Here is a 10,271-nt window from a genome sequence, read left to right on the forward strand (position 1 = left end):
ACTTAGCGATCTGAGGTGTCCGGGGCAAAGGCTGCCCGGGAGGAAAGGCCCGGCAAGGCCGGCGCAGCTGGGCGGGCCACTCTAGTTCCCGCGGCTCTTCTTCCCCCTCGAAGGCTTCCCGGCGAGGGCCTGCTCTGGCAGCCCGCGCCGCGGCTGAGCACCGGCATCTGGCGGGGAGGAGCGAGGCTGGGTCCCGTCTGGGACACAGCCCCTCCCCCGGGCCGTTGTTACTTGCACCCGCCGGCCTCTGAGGGAGCTGCCCCGCCCAGAGGGAGCGTCCCAAAAAGGCACCAAACGCTCTTCCACTCGAAGAGCACGTGTGTGGCAGCGGCTCGCGGGGCTGTGCTCCGGGGGCCGTCAACATGGCGACAGCTGGCACCGCTCCCTCGCCCCGCGCGGCCGGAGGGGGCCCTGCAGCCCCGCAAGCAGCGCGCGGGAGATGTGGCCGCGGGGAGATTCCAGCCTGAACGGGAGCGCTGCAAAGCCGGGTCGAGGCAGCTCCCAGCTCCCCGAAGCCGCGCCAGGCCTCGCCGCGCCTCAGCGGCCTGCGAAGGACGAGGTTATGTAAGCGCGGCTACCGGGTGGCACAGGTCGGCGCTGACCGCCCCCCCCCCCCCCCCCCGCACAAGCGGGTTCTTTAACTGCTCCTGCCTCCCCTCGCTGGTGTTCGCTGCGCCGCGGCCGGGCGCCGAGCCGCCTCTGGCCCCTGAAGGAGCCGAGCAAGAATGGGCGCGAGTGGGGCGCGGTCACTTTCCTCGCTGGCGCACTCGGGTCAGAAGGGGCTTGTCCTGTGGCGGAGCCGCGGGGTGGAAGGGGGGATGCGCTCAATACGTGGCCGTGTGACTCGCCGCCCGATGGGAAAGCGATGCTGAAAGGGTCCGGCGGCGAAGGGCGCGGGCGGTTGTTCCGACAGTGGTAGTTGTGTCGCCAGTGAGCCGGCGCCGGCGTGTCACACGTGCGAATCTTTTCCCGCTGGGGACGGCGCTTTCTGCCTGGCTGCCCGTCGCACCCCGCCCCGTCCGTGCAGGCACCGCCCCCCTCCGCCTTCAGCACCCCCCCGTCTTCAGTCACACTCCAGCCAGGGGGCTCGCAGGCTCTAGCGAGGTGGCAGCAGCTGTGCGCACGTGCACGCTCCCAGCCCGCCTCGGGCTGCACGAGAGCCCCTATCTCACTGCTTGCTTGTACTCGTGTGCGGCTCCCGAGGGGGCGTGGGGGCTGCCCCCCAGGTCTGTGGCTTAGCACGGCCGTGCATTCTCAGAGGGGCCAGCGCACACCCGGACAGGGCCCCGCGCTTTGGCCGAAGTACTTGCGCCTCTGTTGAGCAGCGAATCATTTTCCTCCCGCCCGCAGTCATGCAGGGAACCTAGTGAAACGGTCCCCACGGGTAGCAGCTTCGGGGGCGGCAGGCCTGGGCGCGATGCCCTTTGCCTCCTGCAGCCCGAAGGGAGAGGACATAGAAGGCGCTCAAGCCGTCTTCTTCCTCGAGCCAGAGACGCTGCACACACCGACAGGCCTCCTGGCCTCCATTGCTGTCCGGGCAGGAGTCCTCCGTGCCTAGGCGCCCTTCGGCGGGGCACCGTCTGCCACCACGTCTGCAGAGGCGATTGCGTTCAAGGGAGCGACTGAGCACCAGGCTGCTGGTCTCCCCCCGCCCACCAGCTCTTCACCTGGGCTAGCAAACGCGTGCCGGGAAGCCAGGAGGCCAGTCCGCGTGCGCGTGTTCTGCCGCGGAAGGGTCCGTCCTGTTTAGCACGCGCCTCCTTCCCCACGGGTCAAGCCTGCGCTCCCGTGCGTGCCTCCGCGGGGCTCCTCGGCTTCCCAGCGCCGGGTGCAACCCACCCGCCAGCTGGGAAGTGCTTCCAGCTCTGTTCCTGTCCGCTCGTATAAGAGAGATCAGCCTCTAGCCCGGCTCCGCATGCGGGGCGCTGGCTAGCGACTTCGCCGTTGGAGTCTATTCACAGGCGGACCGCTCTGCTAGGCTTCCGACTGTGCATTCATTGTCCTGCTTTTTGGTCTGTCCGTGGAGCTGGTGAAACTTCTCCGCTCTACTTATGGGCCGGTCTTGCTTCTCGCCTGCCTTGGCGGTTCCTGCTCCAGAGTGGCACTGCTGACTCTGTTGCCGAGCCAAGCCAAGCTGAACTGAGGTGGGTATGCATTTGAAAGGGGAGAGAATTGGCATTGCCTATAGGGGATCCACATGGCAAGTGTTTGCTGTAGAGTAGTCTGTAACAGTGTTTCTTTAGCTGTGGTCCACGGAACACTAGTGTTCTGTGAACAACTTGCAGGCGTGTCATGAGCATTTGGAAAAATACACCGATGATGCATATCATCTACTACTAAAATCAGGGCAATGTTGTTTCTTCATTGCTAGGATACCTGATTAAATTACTTCATTTTGTTTTTGCTGTATTTGTTGCTGGATTTTTGTTGTTGTTTTGTTTTTTGGTGTAACAATTTTTTGAAGAAAATTTTCATAGGTGTTCCATGTTAAAATGTATTATAGTTTGGTGTTCCACGGTGTCAAAAAATTTAAGAAACACTGGTCTAGAAAACCTGCCCTGCTGTGGAGCTCTGAGACCAGTAACAGAGAGCCAGGTATGTTAGTGTGTACTCCAACAAAACAAAACAGCATTTTAAAAACTAACAAAATAATTTATTCGGTGATGAGCTTTCGTGGGACAGACCCACTTCATCAGTTGATCTGATTTCAGGGTTATGAACTAGGAATCACTGAAACAGCTCCCATACTCTGCATTGCAAAAAGAAAGATCTGTCTCTCTGCAGGGTCATGTTTGCACCCATAGGCTTAGCAATAGAACATCATGGCAGGATTAAAATTATAAGAAATAAACAGGTGCTCTTTTTTCTTTGCAGGTTGTAGAAGGTTATCAAGGAAACCAAGTGATAGAGTTTGGTGAGATCCAGTTGTTTGAGTGATGAGAACATTTTGAGCATCTTGGACTATTAGAAAAAAGTGCAGTGGAGACCAGTGCAGGGCATGGATCCTAGTTCCAACAATATGAATACATCATTTCTCCCCTCTGTTGGGAATCATTCCATCCATCTGAACTTTTCAGAGAAGAACTCCAGAATCCTACACTTCCCAGATGAAGATTGCCACGTGCCACTGGCCATGGTCTTCACCTTGGCTCTGGTTTATGGGGCTGTGATCATTCTTGGTGTCTCTGGAAATCTGGCCCTGATTATCATCATCTTAAAACAGAAAGAGATGCGCAATGTTACCAACATCCTTATTGTCAACCTTTCCTTCTCAGACCTTCTAGTGACCATCATGTGTCTCCCCTTCACCTTCGTATACACTTTAATGGACCACTGGATTTTTGGGGAAGCCATGTGCAAGCTGAATCCTTTTGTGCAGTGTGTCTCAATTACAGTCTCTGTTTTCTCTTTGGTCCTCATTGCTATTGAGCGTCATCAGCTGATCATCAACCCTCGAGGGTGGAGGCCAAATAACAGACATGCCTACGTAGGGGTTGCTGCCATCTGGATTCTAGCTGTGGCTTTCTCCTTGCCTTTCCTTGTTTATCATGTATTAACTGATGAACCCTTCAAAAATATAACAATTGACGAATATAAAGACAAATATGTGTGCTTGGACTTGTTCCCTTTGGACACTATCAGGCTTTCTTATACCACAGCTCTGTTGGTGATACAGTACTTTGGACCACTGTGTTTTATATTTATTTGCTACTTCAAGGTAAGACAGAATCTATTTTATGAGCTCTCCTTATTTCTCTCTGATGTCTGTTTGCTCTTGTTAAAGATGTGCCTCTGGGCTAAATGTTTCTACGTTTTTCTTTGTTGTTGAATTTTGTTTTCTGCAGATCTACATACGCTTAAAAAGAAGGAACAACATGATGGACAAGATGCGAGACAATAAATACAGATCCACTGAAACCAAAAGGATCAACATCATGCTGATGTCTATTGTGGTTGCATTTGCAGTCTGCTGGCTACCTCTTACCATTTTTAATATTGTGTTTGACTGGAACCATGAAATTCTACCTGTTTCCAGCTGCAGCCACAATTTGTTGTTCTTGATTTGCCACCTCACAGCCATGATCTCGACCTGTGTGAACCCTATTTTTTATGGATTCCTCAACAAGAACTTCCAGAGAGACTTACAGTTTTTCTTTCATTTTTGTGATTTTCGCTCCAGGGATGATGATTATGAGACTATAGCCATGTCCACCATGCACACAGATATTTCAAAGACCTCTTTGAGGCAAGCAAGCCCAGTCACATTTAAAAAAATAAATAATGATTATGATGAAAAAATCTAACTTACCCATGCAACCCAAAACTTTGGCAGTATGATCACAGATGATATGGGTCCGAGGAAAACCACCAACTTGTAACAAAATGGGTAATGATTTTTCTTTCAATGAATTCTCTTGTCACTTTGAAATGATCTTCTGTGAATTTCCCCCTATTGCTGCATACGTAGTCACAGCAGTTATATTTGAATCACATAAGAAAGTGTTGAAGCTGCTTCTACTTATGGTTTTCATCAGCTATCTTTTACAGATCAGTTCTGCACCTCTGCACCGAGGCTTATCTGTTGTATTTATCAAAAAGGAGTATTTTCAACAGTGAATTTATTCTAACCCATTGGAAACAATTGTGTGAATTAGACTATCGCTAAAGATGACAAATAACAAGCAGTCCTGTAGCACCTTAAAGACTAGCAAATTTGTTAGGTCATGAGCTTTCATGGGTAAGACCCACTTGACAGCTAGTTTGGCATAAAATTAGGTCATTCTGATTTAAGTAGCTTTATTTTTTAGAATCTGGGTTTAGAGCAGTATTAAATAAAACCCTATCTGCTGGAATAGCAAGACAAGAATGACTCCCTCACAAACCCACAAATTGAATGGTGACGTGCATTGGCATTTTATAGAAATAATTTGTGCTTTAATCAATTACGATCAAAGAAAAAATTAAGGACCAACTTATGTTCTCAGTTACACTAGTATAAATCCACGGTAATCCCACGGAATGCAATGGACTTACTCCAGCTTTTCACCACTGCAATTTTGGCAAAATTTAACTCTTAATCCTATTTTAGAGGTAGATTTAACGCCTACTTAATTTTTTCCTTTTTTATTTTTTTTTTGAGTTAAAGTGTGTATAAGAGCCAGCCCCCTGCACGGGTTTGAATTTCACTGGCAAAGAACACTTTGAAAATCAGGCCCACCAGAAGAATAAAAAAAGCTTGTCCTGGCTATTTAAAGTTTTAAAAGCAAATACTTTGCTAGTCTGTATCAATAATTTAGAGCTGTATTGTGCCCTCAGATACAATTATGTGTTTATATTTCTTCTGATACTATGGAGGGATTGATCCGGATTTGCACATTTGTAAAGGAGGGCAGAATTTGGCTTCAAATTTATATTGGCATGTTTGGTTGCCGTACACTTATTCCAACTGTTGATTGAAGGTGTTTTCACCATTGGAGGCCATCCATTATTTGCCCCAAAGTCCAGAGTACACTTATGAATTATCACGTGTTAACAGGTGTCTCAGCTATAAATATCCAGGATGTAGGAATACAGGGCTAGAATCTCAGCAGACATAAATCTGCATAAATCCACTGGAGTAAATGGAATTATACCAATATTTACTGGCTGAGAATCTATGCCATAAAGTGTACTTTAAAGTGTACTTTGCTGTCTAAGTAGGTGGCCAAGCCAAGTAATCAGCTTGTTTAATACAGGATAGACCTTATTCTTGGTTATACTAAAATCCCTTGAAACTATTCTGGTGTGTAAAATGGCCTAAAACTGGATATAAACCAGTGTAGCATACATAGAAATTAGGCCTGGCATCTCTAGACATGAAGATTTCTAAGTCTGATGTTGAACTCAATATACTAATAATTGGGTAGGAATAGATAACTAAGAAAATAAAATATTTTGTTTTGCCAGTGTTCAAAAGTAAAAAAATATAATTTGTGCCTTGTGCAGTCTTATAAATAATGTGTTATATAGAATATTAAGATAATTACGTCCTTGTGCTATTATAATTTCATGCATCTATTTTCAAATCATGTATGAAAATTTGCAAATGTTACTGACCGAGAGACAAATGCAGTACGTATAATGTATCCATTTTATTTTAGGAGCTTGGCCACTTTTGTGTTTTGTAAGTTTTTTTCCTTTTTCTCTGTGGTCATCTCCAGGGATACCTGCCAATCGTTTAACAACGGGCTTCTACTAATATTTTCCTTTCATTCTGTGAAAAATGCCATGAATCAGGGGAAAAACACAGCAGGATTGATACATCCGTCTTTGTTTTTCACATTTAAAGAAAAACACTTCCCCATAACCATAAAGAAGGCAGGAAACAAAAGTATTTAACAAACTAACGTATCACTGTACCTGCAGATGTTTATACAGTGTTCCTTGTGCTTCCTCAGGGGGCTTTTGGAAGGAAGGTTTCCTTCCAGGGGATCCCCAGGGACCACTCATCTACATGGCTATTTTGAAGTCTGGAAATGCTTCTTCCGGACTCTGAATCACCTGGCCATATGCTAATGAGGCATGGAAATTTTACATCTGTACCTCATTAGCATCTTCTGGGCTGCTCATTACCATGCCTTATCCAGAAAAAGGGGCATGTGTTGAAGCAGCCATAGCACTTATTTCTAAATAGCGCCTATTTCAAAATAATTATTTTGAAATGGGCACTATTCCTCCTGCAGTGAGGTTTACTGACTTCAAAATAATGCACCTGTGTAGAGTAGATGACAGCAAAGTTATTTCAAAATAACTGTTCCATCAGTCTACTAGGATTCTTTGAGGGGATCAACAAGCATGTGGACAATGGGGATCCAGTGGATATAGTGTATTTAGATTTTAAGAAACCTTTGACAAGGTATTTGATCAACAGCTCTTAAACAGAGAAAACTGTCATGGGATGAGAGGGATGGTCTATCAAATCATGACTGTTGTCGAGAAAGTAAATAAGGAAGTGTTATTTACTCCTCATAACACAAGAACTGGGGGTCACCAAATGAAATTGATAGGCAGGAGGTTTAAAACAAATAAAAAGAAATATTTCTTCACACAACACACAGTCAATCCATGGAACTTATTGCCATAGGATGTTGTGAAGGCCAAGACTATAATAAAATTTAAAATTAACTAGATAAGTTCATGATCCATCAATGGCAAAACAATGCCATTAAGTGTTTCTTTCCTCTGCTTGCCAGAAGTATGGAGTGAGACACAGTAGATGGGTCACTGGGTGATTACTGTTCATTCCTTCAGAAGCATCTGACATTTGCTGGCCACTGTCAGAAGACAGGACACTGGGCTAGATGGACTGTTGGTCTGAGCCACTATGGCCACTTTTACGTTCTTGTACATGGGAAACAGGCTGGTACGCAGCCAGCCCGGTGTGAGGGCACCTTTGCACTCTTCTCCTTTCCCTCCACAAGAAGCACTATGTACTGTTCTGTCAAGGATACTGCCTGATACATTTTTCAAGAACAAAATTTATTAAGAGCACAGTTTGTGCTGTTTAGAATGGTGGTGGCAAGTGAAGACATTCCACAGGGGATTTTGGGTATGAGACAGTTCATCCTTTAGGACAATGTGTTTGCAAGTGCCTGACACCTGCTAGGTCATTTCAAAGACAAAAGTCTTTGCTGTTCAGTGTATTGTTATGTATGTCTATATAGACCTTAGGAGATCATCTAGTGTATCTGCCCCATGCTGAGGCAGACCACAAAACCATAGAACATTCCTGGGAGCTGTTTATTTAAGCTGTTCTTGTAAACCTCCATTCATAGGGATTCCACAATTTTCCTTGGAATCCTGTTTTACATCTTACATATTCTATAGATGAAAAGCTTTTCCAAATACAGAATCTATGTCTCTCTTGCTCCAGGTTAAGCCAACAATTTCTTGTCCTACCTTCAATGGGCATGGAGAGCAATTGACTACTGTCCATGTTATAGCAGCCCTTCACATATCTGAAGAATATGTCCTCCCTCCAGTCTTTTTTTCAAGATTAACCATACCCAGTTTTTTAAACATTTCCTTGTAGATTATCCTAACATTTACTTTCACTTTAGCATCAATATTTTGACAACAGGGTGCTCGAAAACCAGCAAGAGAACCAGACCTTGCAATCATGGATCCTCTTCATTTCCAGATTTCCTCCCTGCACTGCTACTTCCTTCATCCTGTACCAGCCAAATTCCCTTGTATGAAAGTCATTTTTACAATATCATGTTTTCCACGTGATTTCCACAATTCACATTTAGTTTCACATTTACCAAAACTGCAATCACACAATTATGAGATTGGTTCTTTTCCTGTGTTGTGCTGTCCACTTGACATCTACAGCCTATGCTGACTTCTAGCCAAAACACTCTGCAAATTACACTTACTCTGATTTTCTTCTTGGTAAAATGGTAGAGAGAGAGAGAGAGAGAAAGAGAAATCCATATGACATTCTTATTCTTTTATGTACAGTACATATAATGCCAAACTACAACCTTAAATGATACATTGAATTATTTAATAAAAATCTTACATCATCATCCCTTTCTTTGGTCATTTACATTAGCTTAGACTACCCTCACTGGCACAACAAACGTTTTGCTTTAGCTTTTTGTTGTTCAGTATCTTTATGATTAAGAGCACATGAAGGCTGTGTGTACACAGGAGCCCACCATTGAAAGGCCAAAATTGAAAGCCAGGAATTGAAACCCCAACTTTCAAAAGCATGCAACCACACTCCAAAGGCAGATTGAGGGTCCAACCCCCAATTTTGAAAATCCACTCCATTCTTTTGAAAGGAAGCATCCACATGGCTACAAGTGTTCTTTCGAAAGAATGAAGCTGGAGATGCCATGAATGGGGTTGCATGGCTGCTAAGCCCTTCAGGGGCCCACAGCCAGCTGCTGGTTTAGAGGGTTCCCTTAACCCCCCTGCCCTGCACCAGCCAAAGTCCGCCAAGCTGCCAGCAGCGACGCAGACCCCAGCGCAGCAGCACCATGGCTGATGAGACCCTGCTCCTGGCCCTGGATGCAGACATTGTGGACACCATTGCCCACCTCATCTGCATGGTCGCCGCGGCCACCCTTCTCCTCCTCAGGAGACAGAGCGGCCACCCTGAGGACATGGACCCACCCCCCAGCCTGCACCCCAACCCCTGGCACCCCAGCACCCCCGCAGTTCAGACTGGTGGGAGCGGGTGGTGCTGGGGCAATGGGATGATTCCACATGGCTGTGGAACTTCTGCTTGAGTCGGGACACCTTCCACAAGCTATACCACTGGCTGGCCCCAACACTGAGGCACCAGCACACCACCATGTGACTGGTCCTCACACCCCCTTGGGAAGCGGGTCATGATTGCGATCTGAAAACTGTCCACCGTGGAGTCCTACCGCTCAGTGGGGCACCAGTTCGGGGTGGGCAAGGCCATCACTGGAGCAGGCCTCATGGAGGTCAGCTGGACCTGGAGCACACTGTTGCCGCGGGGAGTGGGGAGGGGGCCCTGGGCTTGAAGACCCTCAGAAGCTGCCGGCTGAGAGGGGGCTTGGGAACCTTTGGGGGCTGCTGGCCAGGAGGTGGTTTGAGGGGGACAGTGGCTGGGAACACACTGCCACACTGTCAGGGAAGCACGTGTCCTCCATCCCATACAGGTTAACTGCATCATAAATGTGATGCTCCTGCATTGAGTTGTCCATGTCAGGGACCTGGATGCCATAGGTGGGGGTTTCACAACACTGGGGTTCCTGAACTGCTTCAGGAACTGCACCTTGGATGGGACGCACATCCCCATCTGCACCCCGCTACACAGCACCAGCCACTATATTAACCGAAAGGGTACCGCTCAGTCGTCCTCCAGGCCTTGGTGTATCACAAAGGCCAGTTCATGGACATCTACAGGACTGGGCAGGCTGAACCCACCATGCCAGGGTCTTCAATTCTGATCTGTGCTGGTATATGGAGGCCAGCATCTTCATCCCCCAGTGGGAGCTGCTGGTAAGGGATACCACTCTGCATGGTTGCAGATGAGGCATACCCGTTACTGCCATGGCTGATGTGGCCCTTTATCAGCCACCTTGACCCCAGATGGGAGGCCTTCAACACCTGCCTCAGCCAGGGTTGGCACATGGTCAAGCAAGCCTTTGGGTGCCTGAATAGGTGGGGCGGTGCCCCTTTGCATGCTTCGAGGTCAGGGTCTGCAACCTCCCACAGATGGAGGGTACCTGCTGCACCCGCCACAACATTGT

General features: G+C 47.6%; 1 protein-coding gene across 2 annotated transcripts; it reads left to right on the top strand.

Annotated features, from left to right (window-relative positions):
- The first annotated feature begins 414 nt into the window (after window positions 1-414).
- Window positions 415-8,561, top strand: NPY1R (neuropeptide Y receptor Y1). 2 transcript variants are annotated; one of them, XM_074991877.1, is made up of 3 exons: window positions 415-559; window positions 2,875-3,718; window positions 3,846-8,561. In XM_074991877.1, the coding sequence occupies exons 2-3, from the start codon at window positions 2,999-3,001 to the stop codon at window positions 4,302-4,304; spliced, it is 1,179 nt and encodes a 392-aa protein (XP_074847978.1). In that variant the 5' UTR covers window positions 415-559; window positions 2,875-2,998; the 3' UTR covers window positions 4,305-8,561. The 2 variants fall into 2 exon arrangements, with proteins under 2 accessions (XP_074847978.1, XP_074847976.1); XM_074991875.1 differs by lacking the exon at window positions 415-559 and adding an exon at window positions 2,130-2,144.
- The last annotated feature ends 1,710 nt before the right edge of the window (window positions 8,562-10,271 follow it).

The sequence above is a fragment of the Carettochelys insculpta genome, chromosome 4 (assembly GCF_033958435.1).
Source record: "Carettochelys insculpta isolate YL-2023 chromosome 4, ASM3395843v1, whole genome shotgun sequence".
NCBI classification, from domain to species: domain Eukaryota; kingdom Metazoa; phylum Chordata; order Testudines; family Carettochelyidae; genus Carettochelys; species Carettochelys insculpta.

Excerpts from the sequence above, each read along its gene's own strand:
- NPY1R (XM_074991877.1), top strand. The coding sequence starts at position 2,999 with ATGGATCCTAGTTCCAACAATATGAATACATCATTTCTCCCCTCTGTT. Across the intron at positions 3,719-3,845 it reads TATTTATTTGCTACTTCAAG|ATCTACATACGCTTAAAAAG; the intron begins GTAAGACAGAAT and ends TGTTTTCTGCAG.